At 48.1% G+C, this 23,680-nt stretch overlaps 1 protein-coding gene, 1 long non-coding RNA gene and 1 other non-coding gene across 3 annotated transcripts; all 3 read left to right on the forward strand.

The window, feature by feature from the left end:
• The first annotated feature begins 9,555 nt into the window (after positions 1-9,555).
• On the forward strand, positions 9,556-15,279 carry Clec3b (C-type lectin domain family 3, member B). The gene is given in 3 exon segments (NM_001398638.1): positions 9,556-9,761; positions 12,947-13,045; positions 14,592-15,279. Coding segments are annotated over 3 exon segments (609 nt in total). The 5' UTR covers positions 9,556-9,652; the 3' UTR covers positions 14,993-15,279.
• A 3,466-nt stretch (positions 15,280-18,745) lies between these two features.
• Positions 18,746-22,879, forward strand: LOC148004402 (uncharacterized). Its single transcript, XR_015628175.1, has 2 exons — positions 18,746-19,298; positions 21,720-22,879. It is a non-coding gene; the product is annotated as an uncharacterized LOC148004402 (long non-coding RNA).
• LOC120094492 (small nucleolar RNA SNORA17) lies at positions 20,302-20,433 on the forward strand. The gene has a single exon (XR_015628330.1). It is a non-coding gene; the product is annotated as a small nucleolar RNA SNORA17 (small nucleolar RNA).
• Positions 22,880-23,680: the final 801 nt, after the last annotated feature.

Below are 23,680 nucleotides of genomic sequence, written 5' to 3' on the forward strand. Positions count from 1 at the left end.
ACCCCGATCATATGCCACCTCCCTGTCACAAATACCTCTCACCCTCCTCTGGCTCCTTGGGAAAATTGATGAGAAAGAAAAACCCCTGTTTGAAGGTAAATTGGTTCTGTACATTAGGACAGCAGTGAGGGAGCCAGAGTCACAGAACACTTGGTGGTTTGTTTTTCCTGAAGGGAGAAAGGTGCCTAGCTGGTAGAAACTTGGTTGGGTCACTATCCAAAGTTCTCCAAAGAGAAGGGTGTGATCAGAGAGAAGGGGTGTGGTCTGAAAGCAAAGAGTATGGCTTGCCCTTAAATCCTGCAGAAGAGGGCTTGTGGTTCAGGCCCCAGCAACGCCTTTGATGCCAGCATGATGGTTTTCAATCCACATTATCCCCAAACAGTGCTGGGTTCACACCTGCTGAGATCCAAGACAATGTGTGGGACAGGAGTTTGATTTTAGACATCCTAGAATCAGAAAGCAACTGGAGCACTAATCTTGTGGGCAGAGAACTAAGTTCAGCACACCCGTCTGCTTTTCTGGAAGACATGGGCATACAAGAGTCAGAGAAGACACCTTGCTTCCCAGCAATGCCCTCATTCACTTAACTTTGGCAGGCTGTCCGCTAAGCTATTTCCCACAAGTGACTCCTGTGTGTCCCTAGAGAAGATCACACATGGAACTGATGATTTTACGGAAGAGGAGTGTATGTCCAGAAGACACCTGTTAGGTGTCTCCAGATTTGAAACGTGGGAATCCTGGTTCACTTTCTATCCTCAAGTATTGTGAGCCCTTGAGACTAGGTTGGGTAGGCCACATCTGGCCTCCCATGGCCTACCCAACACAGGCACCAGGACACAGGGGCAGAGCCACATACTTGAACAGATGGCCAGGTCAAAGGTTGTTTGTGTTTGATTTTGAGTAAGGAATTGGACCACCCTTGTTTTCATGTTGGAAATCTGTATTCTGAATGCCCTGACCTTTGAAGGGTGTGGGAAGTCAGCCTCAGGCTAGGCCACACTGCTGCTGACACAGGTCCAGCAGGGCTAGGGCTGAAGGGAAACATCTGTGAGGGATTGTGTGAGGGCCAGCTGCATGCTGGGCCAGATTTTTCATGTTTAAGCAGATATGGGTGGGGTGCCCAGATCTTGTTTTGTTCAGTTTTGACTTTAAAAAGTTTTCAAAGTGGGGAGACAAACAAACAAACAAAAAAACAAAACCCAGTGCTGGAAAACTGCATTGTGCCTTGATCCTCTCCTCAGTTTTCTGCCTCTGTGCATCTACACTTAGCACAGTAAGACAGCCTTGAGGGTGGAGAACTTAGCACACATTTCCTTGGGGAAATATTAATCTTGCATGTCTGCCCTGGCTGAAACTCAGCCCCGCCCGCTCTCCTCTGACACGTGATGGGGACAGTTCCACAGATCTGTAGTTGGAGGGGGATGAAGATGATAGGGCTCCAGATGGCTGGTCAGAATCCACTGTCAGAATCCACTGCGGCTGGCAGTACTAGTGCTGCTCACCTGGTTAGAGAGAAATGGGACAAGAAAATATGAATGCTTTACAGATCCAAGGTCAGCATGGACAACAGACGAACTAGAATTGCTGTTATGCACCCAGGGCTTTGTGCAGGAAGTACAGACTGCCCACAAGGGCCCCATGCATAGGCTGAGAACTGCACCACAAAAGATTTTAAAAAAAAAAAAAATCCAGGAAATGGAGCTGGGGTGTAGCATACTTGACTACCCAGTATGTAGAAGGCCCTGGACGTAAGCCCAGGACTATGATAGACAATGGGATAGGACTTGGGGCAGGAAACAGGAATAACAGGAAGGAAAGAGAGGGAGGAACCTGGAGGAGGGACAAAGGACATGGTGTCCAGTCACTAGCCTCCTGAGTGAATGACTGCTCCAGGGGTTAAGCCCAGGGCCCACTGGGTAATATTTTGGAAGCCAACCTCAATCCTATAGGAATATCATATACTGAGAGACAACAGGATAGATGATCTCTGGTCTGTAAAGATGCTGACAGCCAACAACTGGTCAGAAGAGACAGACGGGTTTAGAATTCCTGGGCTAGAGGTCAGAGGAGAGGAGAGGAGGGAGAAGGAAGCTGCCGTGAGGGAGAGAGACCATGAACACATGGCCAGGAGAAACAGCAAGTGTCTGGAGTATACTGCTGGGGAGGTAGCCAGGCCAACACATAGAAGAGGAGATTAGGGGTAATTGTCTAAGCCAAATAACTACAGCCTGAGTCTCCTTTATTTATAAGCTTGTCAAGGATAAGTTTCGGTTGGCTGTACTACAGGGTGTTGTTTGTTTGTTTGTTTGTTTGTTTTTAAGACAGGATTTCTCTATGTGTAACCCTGGCTATCCTGGAACTCACTCCGTAGACCAGGCTGCTTCCCAAGTGCTAGGATTAGTGTACAGCACCACTACTCCACTCCCAACCTGTTCTTTAAGGCAGATGTGAGAAACAGTGGGCCACTTTATCTATGAAATCCACTGAAACAATTAAAAAAAATGACAAAATGCTAAATGGGGCTGTCTTAGGGTTCATGACCATGGCCACTCTTATAAAGAAAAAATATTTAATCGGGGGCTGCCTTAGAGTTTCAGAGGTTTAGACATAGTCCCAGAGAGGTAGGGGAGAGAGAGAGAGAGAGAGAGAGAGAGAGAGAGAGAGAGAGAGAGAGAGAGAGAGTTAGTTTTCTACATCTGAATCTAAAGGCAGCAGTAGGAAGAGAGTAACACTGGGCCTGGCTTGAGCATCTGAAACCCCAATACCCATTCCCAGTTTCACACTTACTCCAACAGGCCACACCACCTAATAGTGCTCCTCCCTACGGTCTTATGGGGCCATTTTCATTCAAACCACCACATTCCACACCCTGGCCTCCTTAGGCTTGTAGCCTATCAGAGTCCTACTTTTTAACAGTCTCAACCCTGCCTAAAACGTCCAAAGTCTCTTCAGAGACTCGTTGGAATCTCTTAACTGTGACCCCCTGTAAAGTCAAAACAAAGCAGATCACATACTCCCAACAAAGAGTGGCACAAGATACATGTGACTGTTCAGAAGGGGATGGGGGTGGGGCATAATGAGGAAGTACTGGGCCAAGGCAAGAGTGAAAACCAATGGGGCTATAACTAAATGCTTAGGCCACAGGCTTTTTCTCATTCCCGCTAGCACAAAACCAATTTCTCCTGTTTAAACTATTCTGTCTTCCACACGGTTAATTACCTCCCCTCAGTTTCGTATGTCCATCTCTATCAGATTTCAGGGTACATCTCTCTCCCATGCCTGACTCTATCCCAGAGTTCCCCTTCCCTGCTGGAACTCCCACCTCTTATTTCCTCCCTAAGCTAATAGGCCAACAGCATTTTATCAACAGGTGATGCTCCCACACATTGCACCGGACATTCTCCACACTGGGCAGACTCCAAACTCATTTTATGTGACATCTAATGTCAATGTGCTCTTCAAATCTCCAACGCCTTTCAGCTTTATTGACTGCACCACACTTCTTGCTCTTGAGCTGTTTCCACTCTGTTAGCAGCTTCGCTCAGCATGTATCCCACAGCTCTGGCATCTCCAGTAATTTGGGGTCTCCAATCCATGCTTCACCTTCACAGCTTTACACAGTAACCACTCTAGGCTGCCTTCATGCAGGAACACCTCTGACACATGCCTGGCCTCAGTGCCTTTCCTTAGTTGTGGAGAGAGATTCCAGAACCCCGACTCTAAAGCTGAAACCATGGGACTAGAACATGGCCCCCTTGTTCAAATATATTTTACCAGCTTTTTGTTTTCAGTAGTTCCCTTCACTGCCTAAGCTTGGCTACCCTGGAACTTGCTCTATAGATGAGCCTGGCCTTGAACTCAGAGATCTGCCAGCCTCTACCTTCCATGGGCTGGGATTAATTGTGTGCACCACCATGCCTGGCCCTGAGCTTTTCTTTAATTCCTCTCATTTTAAATTCTTTTACACAAGTTGCAAGCCTAGCTGGGTGACTCCTTTTATTCTACTTAGCACCAGGCTTTTCTTTAATCTGTTTACACTTATTTTTTTTTTTAAGACAGGGTAGAAAACAACCACGTTCTTTACCAAAATATTGCAAGAATGGTCTCTAGACCACATGTTCAATGTTCTCCTCCGAAATCTCATGTTCAATATTCTCCTCTGAAACCTCTTGAGCTGGACCCCGCAGGTCAGATCATCCTCTCCACCACTGTCCTCCGTGCTCCTACTAATATGGCCCATTAAGCCCTACTTAAAGGATTCAACTGCTTTCCTAATCCAAAGTCCCATTGTATTCCATATTCCTCCAAACAAAACCATGGTCTAGCCTACTCTTGGTACCAGTTCTGTCTTAGGGTTTCTATTGGTGTCAAGAGACACCATGACTATGGCAACTCTTACGAAGGAAAACATTTGACTGGGGGCTTGTTGGGCCCTGCTAATTAAGGTTGGAGTCTACCATTGTCCAGGCAACTCCCTTGAGCTCTGCAAAATGGGGTATTCCTTTACGAGCTTGTCTGGGAAGCTCAACACCCCACCCCACCCCCAGCCACCTACCTGTGGAATGTCAAGTAGCTTTGGTGAGATTCAGCATTCAGCTTCCTTTTCCCTGATAATAACCTGTCCAGCAAGCACCTGGAATGCCTCTCCGTGCAAATAAATATGCAAAGTTGTAGCCAATGATACGTACCTACCCTAGAAATCCACACCCCCTTACCCCCAAACTGTATAGTCCATGATTCACCCTGATTAAAGTTAAACTGCCTCGGGCTGGAGAGATGGCTCAGCGGTTAAGAACACTGACTGCTCTTCCAGAGGTCCTGAGTTCAATTCCCAGCAACCACATGGTGGCTCACAACCATCTGTAAAGAAATCTGATGCCCTCTTCTGGTGTGTCTGAAGACAGCTATAGTGTATCCATATACATAAAATGAATAAATACAAAAAATTAAAAAAAAAAAAAGTTAAACTGCCTCTCCGAGGCTGATCTCAGTAGTCATTTCTGTTATACTTGTGGGCCTTCCAAATCCTGTTTGTCAACTCTGCTCCCTTTGTCCTTTTGGCTGGTGACCAACAGCTCTCCAGAGAATTGCTCTCACAGGGGCTGGCTTACAGTTCAGAAGGAAAACATTTAATTTGGGGGCTAGTATACAGTTCGTAGGTTTAGTTCATTATTGTCAGTCACAGGTAGCATGGTGGCATGCAGGCATAATGTAGTTGAGAGTTTTACATCTGGACCCAAAGGCAGCAGGAAGAGACAGTGACACCGGGCCTGTCTTGAGCATCTGAAACCTCAAAGACCATTCCCAGTGACACACTTCCTGCAACGAGGACAAACCACCTAATAGTGCCATCCCCTATGATCCTGTGGAGGCCATTATCACTCAAATCACCACATTCCAACCCCCGACACCCCATAGGCTTGTAACCATATCATATAGTCCAACTTCAAAAGTCCCCAACCTCAACCCGGTTTAAAAGTCTTTAGAGACTCAGCGATATCTTAACCGGAACACCTGTTAAAATAAAAATAAAAAAGCAGATCTCGGGCTGAAGAACTGGTTCAGTGGTGAAGAGTACTTGCTGTTCTTGGGAAGGACCCAGGTTCGATTCCCAGCACCAGTAGCATAGAGGCTCACCACTTCCTCAGGCATGTGTAGGCAAAGCACTCACGTGAATGAAATAAATCTAAAAAGATGTTTTAAAATAAATAGAATTTAAAGAGCAGATGGCATACTTCCAACATACAATAAACATATAGGATAAACATTACTATTCCAAAAGGGAGGAAAGGAATAGGGACACACTTCTTCCAACAAAGACCATACCTCCTAATAGCATCGTTCCGTGTGAGCCTATGGGAGTCATTTTCATTAAAATCCCCAGAGGGGCTACATAAACAGTGATATATGCTTTCATTGAACAGAGTACCATTTTTACACAATACACAAGGCAATGAGCTTTTCACGGCATCAATTTAAAAAAATGATTTAGAGCTGTTCCCACTCTTCCAGAGGACCTGAGTTCAGTTCCCAGCATCTATCCAGACAGCTCGCAACTGTCTGCAACTCCAGCTCTTGGAGATACAGTGCCCTCTTCTGGCCTCCAAGAGCACATGTACAAACACTCATACACCTAATGCGTATATTAAAATAAGAATAAATGGATGAGCATTCGTATATGTACGTGGGCATTATTCATGGTGTGTGTGGAAGTCAGAGAAGCACCCACAGAAGTTGGTCCTCTCCACCTTTTGGGCTTTGAGAGTCATACTCAGGTTATTAGACTTAGAGGCAATGGCCTTTACCTGCAGAGACTTGCTTTACTGAAGTATTGTACTTGTAAAGCATTCTTATGTCGAGACAGTGTCTCTGTAGTCCAGGCTAGCCTCAAACTGGTGGCAGTCCTTCTGCCTCAGCATCCAGACAGAGCATTTGGATTACAGGCATGAGCCACCCCTCCTGGCTTTGAAACATTCCGCGGTTGCCACGCTTGCCACTGATGGGCACACGGTTAAAGCTGGGTGGCAAATTGTCTTCCCTCAAAACTGCTGGAGCATCTCCAGCTGTGCAAACTTTTCTGTGGAGACACAGCGGGTCCAAGTCTGGGGAAGCCCCAAGCCAAGACACCATGCCCTTCTGACTATCCTAGTTCTAGCAAAGACATTGGTAGCAGCACAAGTGGAGTTCCTTGTGCTTGTGTGGAACTCCGTGCAATGTGTGCACACCTATCCCTTTCAAAGTCCTGCAAGTGAAATAACCCAGGATGTTGCCTGCTACTTACTATAACCCCCACAAGCTGACCTTTAAGGTTCAGCTTTACTTGCGAGATTAAGTGGAAAGAATCACTCCTGAAGGTCAGGTGGAACCTGCTTGGGATTGATTTTAGACAGCTAGTTCCCAGCGTGCCTGCCTCCCTGAGAGGGACACATACCTTTTCCAAAGTACGTTCTGATCACAGCATCCCGTGTGGCTTACTCCTGGACTCCAGTCTTTTCATACGGCTTGGTATCTCCATCTGCATGTCTAGCTATCTTGTCAGCCCCCTTCCTGTCCCTGTCCCCACAGATGCTGAGGATCCAGGATATGTCACTCTGTCACTCAGCTACAAGTTATTTCTCCTTTTTCCTTGAGCCCCATGTGGGCCACCATCCCTATTCTTCCTCTGCCCTGGCCAAGTCTTCCCTCCTTGCCAGCTCTGACAGTTAAGTGCCTAGTGATGCCTCACTGCAAACTCTAGGCACAACATGGGTCCTTGCTATGCATCTCCAGGACCTGTTATGACCACGAGGAACATGGGCTTACACAGCTCTCAATATATGCTCGCCTCTAAGGTTCTCCCCTGGTTTGTAAGCCTGGAATAACCTCCCCAGCAACTAGGGCAGGGTCTCCACAGTCAGGCCCATTTTGGGAACAGGCCTTAGACTAACGTACTTAGGTTCTTGTTATTTCTTTATGTTGACTGTAATGGAGTCAGGCTGTGGTGAGGAGTTGGGAAAGCAAAGGAGTTTTTGTTTGGTTTCAAAAAGAACTCTTAACTTCTCCCTGCATTTTCTACCCACCCAGTTTTCCTGGAAGCAAGACAACTTGTTAAGTTATGCAATCGCCAGTCCCCAGATTATCCCACTTGAGGTTACAGCTGTGAGTATGAACCCTCTCCCGCTTACAAAATGGTGGGCGGAGCTCTTTCCATTGGATAAGGGGCTCTGCAGATGTTCTGCTTCCTGCTGGTCACTGGCTAACCATCTAAGTTCCTTCTCCTGGGCCTGGACAACAAACCCCTCCCCAGCCAGATGGATCAAGGCTGGCTCAGAGATCAGAGAAAAGCTGAATGACATGGTACTGCATTTTTTTTTTTTTTTTTTTGGCTTTGAACTCCTGAATTTCCTGCCTCACACTCTCAAGTGCTGTGCTTACAGATGTGTGCAATACCCTGTTTATTACATGCTAAGGATCAAACCCAAGGCTCTTGTTTGTTTATTTGATTTTTGGTCTTTGAAACAGGGTCTCTCTGTGTAGTCCTGGCTGGCCTGACACTCACTCTGTAAAGTGGTCTGGCCTTGAACTCAGAGTTCCACCTGCCCCTTCTTCCTGAGGGCTGAGATTAAAGGTACCAGCCACTGTGCTCAGCTCAAACCCAGGGCTTCTTGCATGCAAGCACTCTACCAACTGAGCCACACCCCGACCCCTGCATTTTGTTTTTTAAAAGATTGTATTCACAGATAATTCAAGTACTCTACGAAGGCTCTTATGTCCAGAAGCCATTTTTGAATAAGCAGTCCATCTGGGCCACCTTGCTGTCTAAAGGTGAAAACATGGCCACACATTGTAGCATCCCCACTGGAGCTGGGACAGGACATAGCTCTGCCCTGTGTGCCTTACATCCCACCAATTGCCCCCAAGGGTCCTTTCCAGAATTATATGTGGAACTGAACTGTGTGTTCACCTCTTCCAGCCTGATGCTAATGCTAGTGTGATGTAGTTCCCACCCTGCATCGTCTCCAAACACTGGTGGGCTCATACCATAGGCAGCTCCTTCAGGCTGGCCATACCCACTGATGGGTCCCCAGCAGTCTTTAAGCTTGATTTCTGGCATACATTTGGGTTTAGCTCCTGTTCCAGCCTTGGACCCAGCATCTCTCTGCCACGCTCTGAACCCTTGAGTAGAATGTTGCATTCTGTGCTTACATACCAGGAGGACTCAAGGCCTTGGAGAACTTGTAGCCATAAGGTCCTTCTAGGGACAGCAGGGAATCAGGTGAATCTGCATTCTTATGTCAGTTACACATACGCATTTCTCTGAATGTGCTCACGGTCACAGGGGCCCCCCGGTAACCCTGCTTTTAACCCTACACTATGAACACCTACGGGGGTCATAGCAGTCTCCTCTTTCTGCGTGTTCATAAATTCCTTCTCTGAAACGAAACCTGCTTCCCACTGTTTTACTAGGGTCTGCTTGGGCCATCCGTGTTCCTGTGGTCTCTGCCACCACTCTCTGGCTTGCATGGTTCCTCCCCGTGCTTGGAATCCAGCACTGTAGCAGGACCTCCACCTTCCCGGCTATGGCTCCCTCTGTCCTGCAGAGCTGTGATGCCCTGGGATGCACATCCAGGAGACATGACCCTGGCTCCCTCTCTGACACCTCTGCTCTAAGGCCTTTTGGGTCCCTTCTCTGCTCTGGTCCCCTCTTTTGCTCTGTCTCTCTAATGGCTTCAGGACAGATTTTTGAGGGAAATAAAAATTGTGAGGAAGGACCCACAGTTGCTTCAACAAAATGGGAAAGAACAACTCTGTGGATGCAGAGATTCATTAAGCCAATGCCAGGGCCAACCTGGCTCCGGCCAGAGATAATCACTGGATGGATTGAACGTTGACAGCTATTGGCTATCAGCATCCTTTGAAATGCGGACTTTCTGGGAGGCCGGCCAGGCTGCTGGGTGTTTGTCCACAGCAGTGTAGCTATGTCTCCCAAGTCTCTCCGTTGGCAGGCTTACTTCACTTTTTTTTTTTCTTTCTCTCTTTTTTGTATGTCTTCAGCCAAGTTTTGGGAGGGTTTCCCAGACAGAGGTCCTTGTGTGCACAGCCTTAAGACGTGCAGCCCAGGCTGCAGTGGCCACTGCTTTCTGACCCAGTCACTGCAGCCAGCAGCAGCAGTATGGGATTTTGGGGTACCTACCTGCTCTTCTGCCTCTTCTCCTTCCTGTCCCAGGCCACTACAGAGTCACCCACCCCCAAGACCAAGAAGGCTGCAACTGCCAAGAAAGGTAAGCAGTGGGCAGCTGCCCCTCCCAATGCCCTAGAGGAAGCTTTTCCTTTGTCTTCTAAGGAGCAGTCACCCTTCCCCACACTCTGGGGACAGCTGCCCTCCTAGTTACCTCAAGATCCTCCCTTCATATCTGATCTTGATGAATCCTCCTAGGACCCTGAGTGAAAGACCCTCTGGTGCTTGGGGAGTTCTCACAGGAAGAGTGGTTGTCAGAGGTTCAAGAGTCCCTGACTCTTAGAATGGAGAATAACCTTATTAGGTTTTCTAAACTAGCATCATCTGCTCCCCCTCTAGCACCCAAAATGTTAGAGAAATCAAACCTCTGGCTTGGAGGTGGCAAGTTCCCACAGGGAGCACCATTGTGGGTTTCCTCAACTGTGAGCCCAGGAGGGTGGGATTTGCTCAAAGACTTGCAGTTAACATTTATTAATATAAAATATATAAAATCCCCCACGGACCAACTTTTGCTTGGCACCAAGAGGGGGAATGGGGAGAGATGGACTCTTACTTCCATGGGGTGTCAGCCTTGTCACCTCAGATTGAGCTCAGAACATCTCTGTTCTCTTTTGAAACGTTGAGGGTTTGAGACCTACCTCCACAGTCCTGTTAGCAGTGAGGTCGTCCTGGGATGGGTGGAGATGAAAAAGCAGAATGTTCTGGGAATGGCTGAGGCTGTCACCCCTACAAAACTTGGAGGATGGCAGGAAAATTCAGAGATGTGGGGGCCCTAGAGCCCAGCCAAAGAGAGGGGAGGGTGTGAAGAAGTCTACAGGCCCTCTGAATCTCCACAATGAATTACACAGATCAGCATCTTGGGGCACAAGGCTACAGCAAAGAACAGGCAGAATCCAGTGGCAGGGTGCTTGCCTACTGTCTGCAAGAAACTGGGTTTGATCCCCAACATCACATGAAATCCAGAGTGAGGGAACACGCTTTAACCACAGCCCTCTGGAAGTGGAGGCAGGAGAATTCTAATTTAAGGGTATCTTCAACTGTATAGCAAATCTGAGGCCAGCCAGGGCTCAGAACCCATCTCAAAAAATAGTGTAACAAAACAAACTTCCAGGGTTAGAACTAAGCAGCTTCCCGTTGTGCTCTGGTGTGACTGCTGACGAGACTGTGTGACGTCCTGGCTCCATCTTAGAGCTTCAAGCAAACAGGACAAAGCTGGGTGTGGTGTGCACACCTTTGCTCTCAGTACTCTGGGGACCCGCAAGTGGGTCTCTGTGAGTTTGAGGACAGCCTAGTCTACATAGTGGGTTCCAGTCCAACCAAGGCTACATAGGGAGACCCTGTCTCAAAAACAGGCAAAATCAAAATACTGAAGACGGAGGTTATAATGTGAATGAAATTCAAAACAGAATATATACTATATTGACTTCCCTTTAACAAAGGGATTTATCATCATAGCCAGACGTGTATGGAGATGAACCCTGTTGGCCTGAGCAACTAACATATGTCAATGACTATTTAGAAAATTTGGCTAAAAGTAAATATCTGTTGCATATGTAGAGAACTATTCCAGAAAGATCCCCAATGTAGCAGAGATGACTTCTACAGGGATCAGTCTGGATTGGAAAGGAGGTTTTGGGGTGGTTTTGATTTCTTTTTTTTTTTTAAGATTTATTTATTATATGTAAGTACACTGTAGCTGTCTTCAGACACACCAGAAGAGAGCATCAGATCTCCTTACTGATGGTTGTGAGCCACCATGTGGTTGCTGGGAATTGAACTCGGGACCTCTGGAAGAGCCACTGAGCCATCTCCCCTGCCCCTGTATGGTTCCTATCTCAGCGTTGCCAACTTTGACACCAGGGCATACTGTGTGAGAGATGCACATCCAAAGCAAACACTTTCTGAATGTGGAAAACGGTTGCCAGTGTCTCAAATTCTTACCAGTCTTGTAAATCATGTCATGTGGGGAAGGAGAGGGTCGGAGCTGGGGTCAGTCTTCAGTAATGGCCACACTCAAGCTCTGGTCTCGGGTGGCTCCCATGGGAGCTTGAGCTAATATTATCCCAATGACTCACAGCATCTACATTACCCTGTGCTGGGTGCTACATTTGGATGCACACAGAGCTTGTGCGAACCCAGGGACTGAAGCTCTGAGTGACCTGGTTGCTGGCTCGAGCCCTGTGTGCTTTGCTCTTGTCCTCTGGGAGTTACTCTCCCCACACTTGATGATCACTGGACATCACTGGTTTTGGCAAGTCTGTGTCTTGGCCACAATTCCTTGGCAAGGCTTTAGTGGGTGGACAAAGACTCTGACCTCATCAATGTGGACTTCACATGAAGTGTCCTTGGAGGTCCCTACCCTTTGCCTCAAGCCAAACAGATCTTTTCTGGGAACCCCTGGGACTTCAGAAAGACAGGGGTTCACCCAGCTTTCAGCGCGCGCGCGTGCGCGCGCGCACACACACACACACACACACACACACACACTCACACACACTCATAGTCCCTTCCCTACACAGGCAGTCCCTATTAGAGATGCCATGTATCATGAAACAGATGGGAAAAGTGTGGTTCTGTGGCTACTTGGATCAGAGCTTTGGGCAAGCTGCTCTACCATCCTGGGCCGGTCATTTGAATCTGGTGGAGATTCAGGATGGTGCTTGCTCATGGCATAGGGCTGGCTGCAGTGGCCACTCTGTCAGAAGTGGCTTCCCTGCTCTCCCCCAGTGCAGCCAGGGCATACACTCCCTGTGCTGTGTCATTTCTCCTGGGCTTCCTCAGAGTCACTTCAGAGCACTGTTGTCCTCTCACTGTATATAAGAGAAAGTGGAGTTGTGCCTGTGAGCATGTGTCTCCACACCCGCAACTCAGTCTAGGGTTTGCTGTCTACATTATCCCCCATACCCAGCCCTGTGTTCCCCTCTACCCCGCAGTCCCAGGGGTACTGACCTCTGATTTCTTAGCCCATGGTCCTACTGGAGCTGTTTCCTCAAGTCCTGCTAAGCCCAGCCCACCATGACAAAGGCAGGATAGAGAAGCCTGAGAAGAACCAGGAACAGCCCGAAAGGTCCCACTGGAGGGTCGGTTCCTTAGACAGAGGGCAGAGGAAGGGACCCCAAGAGACCTAGGCTGGGAGAAGGAATTTCCTCTTGCCTCTTTGGGGCTGGCAGCCGGGGAAGGGAGCATCTGCCTACCTTGGGTTTTCATTGCCTCATGCCTCTGTCCTAGATTTGGTGAGCCCAAAGATGTTTGAGGAGCTCAAGAACAGGTTGGATGTCCTGGCCCAGGAGGTGGCCCTGCTGAAGGAGAAGCAGGCCTTACAGACTGGTAAGTGCGGGATAGCTGTTTGAAGGAACACACTTAAGAAGGGGCCAGGTTGGTAACCGGCAGCTTCAAGGAAGAAGGCTGTTTCCCGCCAGTGCCAAGTTCAAGAGAGTCCTCACCGGCTTCCTCAGGGGAGGTTGCCTAACTTACATCTGTAAGACCCATCCATTCAGGCATGATTGGGTCTGGTCATAGCTAGAGGGTATGGAGGTGTGGTGCTCCAGAGGCCAGAGGGCAGGCTAACAGGAGCCTAACCCTGTTCCGTGGAAGTGAGAGTTCTAGAGCAGGGCCAGTCACTGGGGAACTGTACTTAGTCTCACAGCCCTGGGGCACATTGCTGCACACCCTCTTCCAGTCCACCCCTCTGCATCTCCGTAGCATTACAGATGGTCTCTGAATCACAGCAACCAGGCCAGCGTTCATCAGTCCCAATGTAAAGATTTGCCAGCTGATGGGGGCTGGAGAGATGGCACGACAATCAAGAATGCTTGCTGCTCTCACAGAGGACCAGCGTTTGAGTCTCATCACCATTTCTGGTGGCTCACAACTGCCTGTAACTCCAGTTCCAAAGGATCTGACACTTTCTGTCCTCCGTGGGCACTGCACTTCGTGTGCATTAACTCCCCCAACCCCCAATACACACACTTTAAAAATAAAAATTAGGCACCTTAGCGCATGCCTTTAACCCCAACGCTCAGGAGTCAGAGGTAGGTGAATCTCTATGAACTCAGGGCTACAAAATGAGTTCCAGGCTACTCAAGAGTCATACAGTGAGACTCTATCTCAAAAACAAAACAAATAATAATAAGATAAAAAAACTCTCGGGGAAGGAGAGATGGCTTAGTCTTTAAGAGGACTAGCCGCTCCTCCAGAGAACCTGGGTTCAGTCCCCAGCACCCACACAGTGACTCACAACCATCTATAATTCTAGCTAGGATTTAATGCCCTCTGCCCTGAGGGCAACCCCACACAGACATGGTATACTCTCACACAGGTATAAGCATATACACACAAAAAACTTTTTAAAATAAAATATTTTTTTAAAAAAGTGCTGTCCCCGTGGGGAAGCTTGCTGGCCCTCAGGCAGGAGTGGTAGATCCTAAGTACTTAGAGTGTGGACTCTAGTTCAAGTAGGTAAATGCCTGGCCGTGTGAGCTGGTGGCTCCATCCTAGGAGGCTCTGGTTGGTTGTGAAAGCTGCCTTTTAGATGTGGTAGGCTGAGGTCCCATGCCTGGTGCCAACCTCTGTAGCCCAGGAAACTATCCTGCCTCTGGCAGAGACCAGGTGACTTTTTCACTCTCTTTATCTCTGGAAGTCGGTGACCCCTGGCTAAGTGGCCCTTTGCAGCAGAGGGGTGTCCATTCCAGGAAGAGGGCACCATGTCCTCTCGTACTGGGCTCTTCAGTGTCTGCCACAGCAGGGTCCTGAAGTGGGAGCAAGCAGGCTTCAGGAGATGGGTGGGATGAAATGAAGGGTGGGGGTCAGCCTGGAAGAGGTCTCTTTGCTTCAGAGCACCCAAACCTTCTGTGACAGCCATCTCTCCCTTCAGTGTGCCTGAAGGGCACCAAGGTGAACTTGAAGTGCCTCCTGGCCTTCACCCAACCGAAGACCTTCCATGAGGCGAGCGAGGACTGCATCTCACAAGGGGGCACGCTGGGCACGCCGCAGTCTGAGCTAGAGAATGAGGCGCTGTTCGAGTATGCGCGCCAGAGCGTGGGCAGCGAGGCGGAGCTCTGGCTGGGTCTCAACGACATGGCTTCGGAAGGCGCCTGGGTGGACATGACCGGCGGCCGCCTGGCCTACAAGAACTGGGAGACGGAGATTACGACGCAACCCGACGGCGGCAAAGCCGAGAACTGCGCCGCCCTCTCCGGCGCAGCCAACGGCAAGTGGTTCGACAAGCGATGTCGCGATCAGTTGCCCTACATCTGCCAGTTTGCCATTGTGTAGCCCAGCCTTTTCTATCTCGGCCCTCCGGGGCTGGGCCTGGGCCAGGGAGGGGTGTGAACCGCAAAGAGCAGACCGCTGCTCATGGGTGGGGCTTTGTAGGCTTGCTGTGTGGGCGGGGTGTCGGTGGGCTGAGCTGAGTGGGGCGGGCCTGGTGCTTCTCAGGGAGAGACAAGTTGTTGCAGAGCCCAGAGGGGCGCGGAGACTTTTCTGTCCCTCTCTCTGCTTGTTTTTTTTTTTTTTTTTTTTTTTTTTTTTTTTGCAAATAAAGTTGGTGCAGAATTCCTGAACTTGGCTGATCTGCAGGTCATGGTAAGAAGAAGATTTCAGGAGCCTGGCGCCAAACCCAGAAGAGCCTTAGTCACGTTCCCAGTCTACTTTCTGTAGAGACTACTTCCCTCTGTTGGAATACAACACACACTCCGATTCTGGCAGGCGTGTTTGGGATCTGGGCTGGGGCTATCCCTTCTCTTGACATTCAGGGGGCTGCTGTGAGGTAAAGAATGGGTGTGGTATCAAGGCTTCCCAAGGAGATTCCTATCTGCCTCTATCACCCCAGGAGGCTGGTCCGGGATCCATATATGACGGTTGCCAGCACTGCCTGGCTAGTGAGTTCCTTTCCCTCACACTCCTTACAGTCAGTCGATGATCCAGCCCGCCAGCCAGCAGCCAGAGGTTCCACACTGGTTCTTATCAGCACAGAGTATCACTGAGTCAAACATATTGCAGGAACTTATATGTGTTCTGGTTTAGTTTTCTCCCACCCAGGACAGTATGCGTTACTATAACTGGGCTGATTCCACAGGCCTGGGCCCTCCCACCACCGTGGAATACTTGTCTCACAAGACAAGAACTCTCCAAAAGTGAAACACAGTAGCCTCATGCCTCCCCTTCCTCGAGTGGCTTCTAGTGTGACCTGGCCTAGGCCACCTCTGTGGATCCAGTTCTGGTGCTCTCTCCATCAGGATCACACTGGTGATGGTGTGATTGATTGGCACGGGAGAGTCATCATCAGACTGCCTAGCTTTGGGACATCATTGTATGGAATTCAAGTCACAGGCAGGGTGATGAGACACAGTTGTTAATGTGGGAACGCTAAGAGTGAGGCCTGTGCTAAGGATGGTCAGCCAGCTAAGAGCTCAGATTCCAAGTAGATTTCCCAAATTACTGTTCCAGAAATCTTGCTGTTCCCAAGAAATTGTGGGTCCTGGTAGAAAGGCAATCTGGGAAGGCAGTGTGGGAAAGAGAATGATCTCCTGTTCATCAGTGGAGTGTTTTAGGGTTAGAACACCTGTCCTCACAGCTGTGTTTAATTTTTAAAGAAACATTGTGTTGTCCAGATTGTGTCTGGGTTTGAGCTCTGGGTTTCATTCACCAAATCCTCCCTCCTCAAAGGTCAACTCCTGATCTTCTCGGTTGTGGGTTGCTCTAGAGTGTAAACAGCTGTGGGATGGCATTAGAGGGGTCAGGTTAATAAAAGACTCACTAAGAATCATTTTGCTAATTTAGTACTTTTCAGTCCTTTTGCAAAGAGCCTGAGTTGTCAGCTGATCACTGGCCAAGATACTTTCTAATGATGAAACCCATGTGACCTGTACCTTAAAAGTCCACGCATGAGGTCTCAACACTGTCACTAAACTCTTTCAGTCCCACCAATTTAGTCATCCCAACAGTTTCATTCTACGAGTCCATTTTTATTTTGTTTTTGTCCATGGAGACCAGAGGCATCAGATCTCCCTGGAGCAGGATAATTCTGATAATTCTGAGCCACCTGATTTGGGTGCTGGGAATTGAGTTACAAGAGCAGTGTGCGCTCTTAATCGCTGAGCCATCTCTCCAATCCCGTCTTCACTGAACCATCTCTCCAATCCCATCTCCCACTTTAAAACCCTAACAGTGAACAATAGAAATAGTACTGTTGCTAAATTTTGCTTCTTTCTAACCATTAAAACAAAGACATTTATCTGAGTCAGTAAGATGTTTTAACAGTGGTTGCCATAGAAGCCTGAGGACCTGAGTCTGATGCATGTGTCTCGTGGTGGAAGGAGAAAGCTAACTCCTCAGTGCTGTCCTCTGCCCTCCACACGTGTTCTCGTGATACTCATATGGGGAAAGATTCATTCAAGTCAAGCATTGGGGCTCATGCCTTTGATCCCAGTAATTTGAGTCTGAGGAAGAGGGAATGTTGGACATTCAAGGTTAGCTTCTGCTGAGATGTAGAACCTATCTCAAAAAACAAACAAACAAACAAACAAACAAACAAACAAACAAACAAACTTCTGGGCATGGTGGCACACATCTTCAATCCCAGGACTTGTGAAGCAGGGCCAGGCAGTTCTCTTTGAGTTCCAGTTCAGCCAGGGCTGCAGAGGGAGAGTGTCTCAACAAACAAATACAACAATAAGATAAAAAAACAAAACCTCAAAAATCTTACCAAGGATCCCCAACTCCTTTATTTGGTTAAGAATATCTCATTTTTCTGGAGATGTAGCTCAGTGGTATAATGGTTGCTTAGCATGCCTAATACTTTGGGTTTAAGCTCTAGCAAAACACATGCACACAGAATAAACCAACAAATTTAAAAGGGGGGACTGCACTTGGTGTTGGTGTGTTTGTGATTGGAAGTACAGAACTGTATAAAAATCAACTCCATTTGGAGTTTTAGGGTTATTTCTGAGGCCTGATGCCAGTTTCTTCCTTGCTTTTCTTGAGCGTGGTTTATCAAGTTAAAGAAACCCACCCTCAGAACAACTCCCTCCTTCTCCACCAAGAGGCGCTGTTGTTTCATGCACTGTGAATACAGCTGAGCTAATACAATCTTTAAATTAAATTGCCACAGGGGAGGTTAAGTTAGTCTCAGAGCTGGCTGAAGATGAACTCTGAGAGTTTCTGTCCTCTGTAGAAAGCAGCTGGGTACAAAGCACTCCTCCAAACATTCCGCTAGCCTAGACATGGGCCTAAAATGGCCAAGTACCGGCCTTGCCCACCCTACCTAACCCAGCCAACTCTTATGGTGGGATTCTTGGGTTTTGAAGTTCAGCGACCATGGGACGAGGTTGGTCTTGGTCCTGAGAGTTGCTCTTCTATTGTTTGTGTTGAGTTAAGCTGGGCCTGGGGGCTGGAGAGATGGCTTAGTGTTTAAGGCCACTGGCTGCTTTTCCAGAGCTCCTGAGTTCAATTACCAGCACACACACATGGCTACTTACAACCATCAATAACTGTAGTTGCATGGAATCCAGTGCCCTCTTCTGGTGTGCAGATGTACATACAGACAAAATAGTCATGTACATACATAAATAATCCGAAAGAAGGAGAGCTCAGTAATGTAGTAATGTAAGTGGTTTTGGATGAAGATAAACCTAGATTTTCAGTTCTTCTGCAGCAGTGGCTCTGGGTTAGGAAGAGATTGACGCAGAGTCCAACTCTGTAGATTTCTAGTCCTGTGGCCTTGGGGGAGACACAGCTACCAAACTGTGGTTTCTTCTGTGCCGTTTGCAATAGAACATTGGGCTGCTAGAGCTAAGCTCAAAGGCAGGGCCAGCCAAAGTGAAAATGTAGTCCTCTGACCTCTACAGAAGCAAGGAGTGGCGGGGGTGGAGGGGATGGGTAGAGGGGGCGGCAGAAAGACCTGGTTGTGGTTGTGGAGTGGGTCCACAGATGTGTCTCAGTGAAGGGCACAGCCACCACAGAGTACACCAGCTAGAGTGCAGAAATGAACTATTCCTCCCTCCCTCCACCCTCATGTGCTTCCCACAGGTGACCGAACCCCTGACATCACAGGAGATCCAGGCAATGCTGTCTCTCTGCCTGGGCAGAGCCTTTTGCGGGTCAGATGCCATCCGAGAACAAAGTGGACCGAGTTGGAATCCAGGCTTCTTCTAGTCCGTGCAGCGCTCTGACCTCCACGGTGTCCCACGGTTCCCTGAGAGCTGTGGCTTATATGAACTGGGAGACACAGAACCTTCGAGTTAGAGATGTTCTCAAAGTGCTTTATAGTTTAAACATCAATCATACTTTTTAAATGTCCCCAGGTCATGCTTTCTAGGTAGGATGCCTCTGAGATGTCAATACTCAGACTTCTAGAGTCTTCTCTCAATGTTTCTATCCAGTATTTATGAGGAGATTTTTCCACTGAGAGTTGACTAAACTCAGAAGATTCTAGAAAATTCAAATTCCAAAACTCCACTGACAGGATGGCAGGACAGGCGCCAACATGTCTGCCTTGGATGTTGCTGTGTGCAAAGTATTTTTCTTGGCATCAGGGCTTAAAGTACAAGCCTTTGGCAATTGTTTCTGTAGCTTCTGCAAGGTAGGTATGTGGTGGGGTGCTTGTCATTTAAATCAGAAAGAGGTTGAGAATCTGCAGGCACCTAAGGAGACTTCTGGGTTTTCCACAAAACTCTGAAGTTATTCTTCAGGCAGCCTGACTTCGGCTGCTCTGTGTTAGGTCAGGACTGTCTGCTCTACTGGATTGGCTCCATGGGGAAGCTCACGTTGTAGATGTCTACCCAACAGCAGGTCTTTGTAAATGTCCCTCACTTTCCTAGATGCCCACTGGCTCCCTAACCTCAGCACTGTTGTTGGCTGAGTGGACACTTAGGTATGGGGCATTCTGTGTGTTGAAGACTGTTAGCTGTGTCCTTGACATGTCCCACCCAAGTCATCTGTACCTGCTCCAGTTGGGACAACTATATTGTCTGAAAACATGGCCAGTGTGACCTGTGGTCCCAAATCACCCCTGATGAAGGAAGCCACTGAAGTTGAACGACCCATGAAGCACTAGCTAAGGCAGTTTATGATTAAGATTTCAATTACGTCTCTTAATGTGAGTTATCAGGAAAGCACATTCCCACTTTAAAACTCAGGATGTACGATGAAGGCTCTTAAAAAACCTCTCAGAAGCAGGCAGACATTCTGAGTCCTGAGTTTGAGGCCGGTCTGGTCTAGTGAGTGAGTTCCAGGACAGCCAGGGCTACACAGAGAAAACCTGTCTTGTAAAGCCAAGCCAAACCAAACCAAAACAAACCAAAACAAACCACAGACACATGGCAGTCACCCTTGAATCCCATCCCTTGGGAAGCAGACATAGGAAGACAAGTTTAATTCTTCCCTGGATGACATAAAGACACTCATCTCAAACATAAATAAATATAGAAACAGCCCCATTTCCCATGAATTCCTTTGTTTCTCATACTACAGGTCTTCCCCTCCCTTCACACTTCTTTTCAGAAATCTCCTTCACACATGACCCCCATCTCCACATCTGCCTCTAGCAGGTCCTTCTCAGATTCAGTGATTAAGAAACTTGTGCCCCTTCCCCTAGAAGTGTTGCAGTGCATGGCTCCTGTGTTGCATGTGCATCAGTAGGCGGCAGGGAGGAGAGAGGCTATGTCTATGCTCAGTGTTCTGACCTATGGACATCTGAATATTAGTAGCCTGAAACAAACAAGCCTGAGATGACCCCCGCCCGGTGTCATAATGCACGAGTCAGGCATAGCACTCCTGAGGCTGCTCCTGAGATGACTTCAGATGCTCAGAGACCCCACGCACCACGAAGAGGAGGAAGAAAGTGGTGGAGAGGGGGCTGGAGAGATGGCTTAGTGGTTAAGAGCACTGACTGCTCTTCCAGAGTTCCTGAGTTCATATCCCAGCAACCACATGGTGGCTCACAACCATCTGTAATGGGATCTGATGCCCTCTTCTGATGTGTCTGAAGACAGCTACTATATATATATAATAAAATCTTAAAAAAAAAAAAAGAAAAGAAAGTGGTGGAGAAATGGGAGAAAAGGAGAAACAGAAGTTCGTGGGCACACTGGAGAGGCAGAACTGGAGAATCAAAGATAATGAGGAACAGTTTGACGTATCCAGCAATGCCACCAGGGACCATAGTGGTAGGATCCTGGCCTGTGCTGCCACTGGGGTCCATGTCTGTGGCCCTGGAACAACAGGAGTCTGTTACCACCAAAGGCCAGGCAGAGGTCCCTGAGCTGGACTGCCTGGAAACATGTTGATATCTGAGGGCTGTGGAGAACTGGCTCCACCCCTTACCTAGGCATCATGGGAGAGCTGGCCCTGGGGTCATAAGATCAAGAGAGCTGGCCCTGCCCCTAGCCAGTTGCTGTACTACACATTTCTGGAGCTTTGAGTGAGCCAGCCCCTGAGGATAAGAGTGTATGAGACCTGGGCCCATCACTCATCTCCAGTGTGGTGGGGTGGATGAGGAAGAGATATCCTCCTCTCCCACCTCACCCTTCACCATCTTTGATAGGAGATGTGGTCCTGGGGTTGTGAGAGCAGGAGAGCTGTCCCTGCCTCTAGCCAGTTGTTGCACCTGGGAGAGCGGGGCCCTGTGTGCGGTGGTGACGTGGGCATAGGAGAGATGACCACCCTCCTCACCCCTTACCACCTATGGCAGACAGGAGAGCTGGCTCCAAGGAGAACTGGCCTTGACCCTCATGTGCTGCAGTACATGGAAGAGCAGCGCCCCCACCCCTGCAACTTGCTTGGACAGCACAGTAGAGCTGACCCTGGATGTATGGGTTGTAGGTGAACCAACTTGGAGTGAGTGTTTAGTTCCCAGGGGGTGGCACTACTTGGAAGGATTTGGAGGTGTGGCCTTGTTGGGGGAAGGTGCGGCTTTGTTGGAGGAATTGTGTCACTGGGGTAGGCTTTGAGATTTCAAGAGCCCAAGCCAGGTCCAGTGTCTCTCTCTTCCTGTTGTCTGCAGATCCAGATGTAGAATGTTCAGCTACTTCTCCAGCACAATGTCTGACCGCAAGTCACCATGTTTCCCTGCCACGATGACAATGGACTAAACCTCTGGAACTATAGTCAAGCCCCAGTTAAATGCTTTCTTTTATGAGAGTTGCCATGGTCAGAGCACTGACTAAGGTTGTGACCTTCTGAAATAGCCACATTGGTCCCAGCTGGTAAGGTATGGTGTTACCGTATGACTCTAATGCTGCATTGGCCTGTTAAACTGGGGGTAGTTGGTAGTGCTCACATGTATTTATAAGGCTCTGGGTTCTACTCCCAGCCCTGCAAAAACAGAACAATCTATATGTGAGTGTGTGCCCATATGTAGTTTCCTTCTTGTTTCTTACCAGCCTTATTGGAAGTAGCTCACGGGATGGAGTCAGCCTTACCTTTGGGCCATTCTGGGCAAATGAATGAGCACTGTCACTACCTTGAGTGTACAGTTCTCCTCCTGGCCACCCTGAGCCTATACACCCCCTCCCCAGTACTTTATGTGGCAACTTCTCTGTCATCAGCATGTAGCTCGGGAGTTTGCACACAATGGGTATTAAGTAAGAGTGACTGGAAATAACTGAATCGAATCAAATGCCCAGAAAGATAAATGCCCCTTGCTTTAATGCTGCCAGCAAAAAAATTCTTCATGCAAACCGAAGCAGAGGTGATGTCATGTTCAATTACTGCTCAGGTCTTGGCAAAGATCTGAAGGTAAAGTTTGTTCGAGAAATCAAGGCTGACAGAGTGCAATTTTTCATTTTAAAAATCAATGTCGCTGACTAGGAGGATGCAAATGAAACTTTCTTCTTTTAAACATCCAAAAACACAGGCTTTATTATCTCAGAGGGACCTTGTTATCAATCCATACATAGGTTACTTAAAGTAATCTAGTTGAATACTAGAAGTGTATGATAAACTTATCATCATTGTTGGGAATTTCTGCTTGTCTGCTTTTGTCAAAGAGGCTGTATGGACAGGAGGGTCACAGGGGTGCAGAAGTGAGGAGAGGTCACATCCTAGCTATTGAAGAATCATCTCTACAGCACACACTTCCCAAGTCTCCTCCTTCAGCTGGGCCTGAGAGTCCATTATCAGTAAGATGTGCAAGTTTGGTCACAAAATAAATCTTTAACATTCTTTCTGACTTTAGATGCTTATGATTTGGTTTTGGTTTTGTTTGAGTTTTCAAATAGGGTTTCTCTGTGTAGTCCTGGCTGTGCTGGAAGCTCTGTAGACCAGGCTGGCCTCAAACTCACAGAGATCCACCTGCATCTGCCTCCCAAGTGCTTGTCACCACCACCCAGTTGCTTATGGTTTTTCTAACCATGTAAAACGAAGGGCAATGTTTAGCTAATAGCAATTTTTGTGTCTCGTTTCCTTTTTTAAAAAGTCTTACTTTTACTTTAAATTATGTGTGTATGTGTCTGTCTTTGCATGGCTGTACGCACGTGGCTGCAGGAGCTTATGGATGGGCCAGGAGAAGGCGACAGATCCCCTGAAGTTCAAGACCACCTAACCAGGTTCTTCAAAAACAAGCTCTGGTTCTCTTCATGTGCTCTTAACCACTGAGCCATCTCTCTGGCCCTTTGTTTTTTTAACCAGGGATTTGATACAGAGCTTGGCGCACACAAGGCAGGTGCCTCACCACTGAGCTGTGAGCTATGTCCTGAGCCACGCTTCTGCTTTTACTTTCTGATCCTCCTGCCTCGGCTTCCATGAGAGTAGCTGGGATGAAAGGGCTGTACCAATAGGCCTGGTTCCTGTCAGTATGTTTGTTATTGTTCATTTGATTTTCGGTTGTTCCGGATTGGCCTGGAATGTTCTCCGTAGCCCAAGATGGTTTTGAAGTTGCAACGATCCTTTCTCCTCAGCCTCTCAGGAGCTGGTTTTACGGGTGTGAGCCACCACACTCTGCACTTGCTGCTTTTTATTTTTTCT

The sequence above is a fragment of the Rattus norvegicus genome, chromosome 8 (assembly GCF_021556685.1).
Source record: "Rattus norvegicus strain SHRSP/BbbUtx chromosome 8, alternate assembly SHRSP_T2T, whole genome shotgun sequence".
NCBI lineage: Eukaryota > Metazoa > Chordata > Mammalia > Rodentia > Muridae > Rattus > Rattus norvegicus.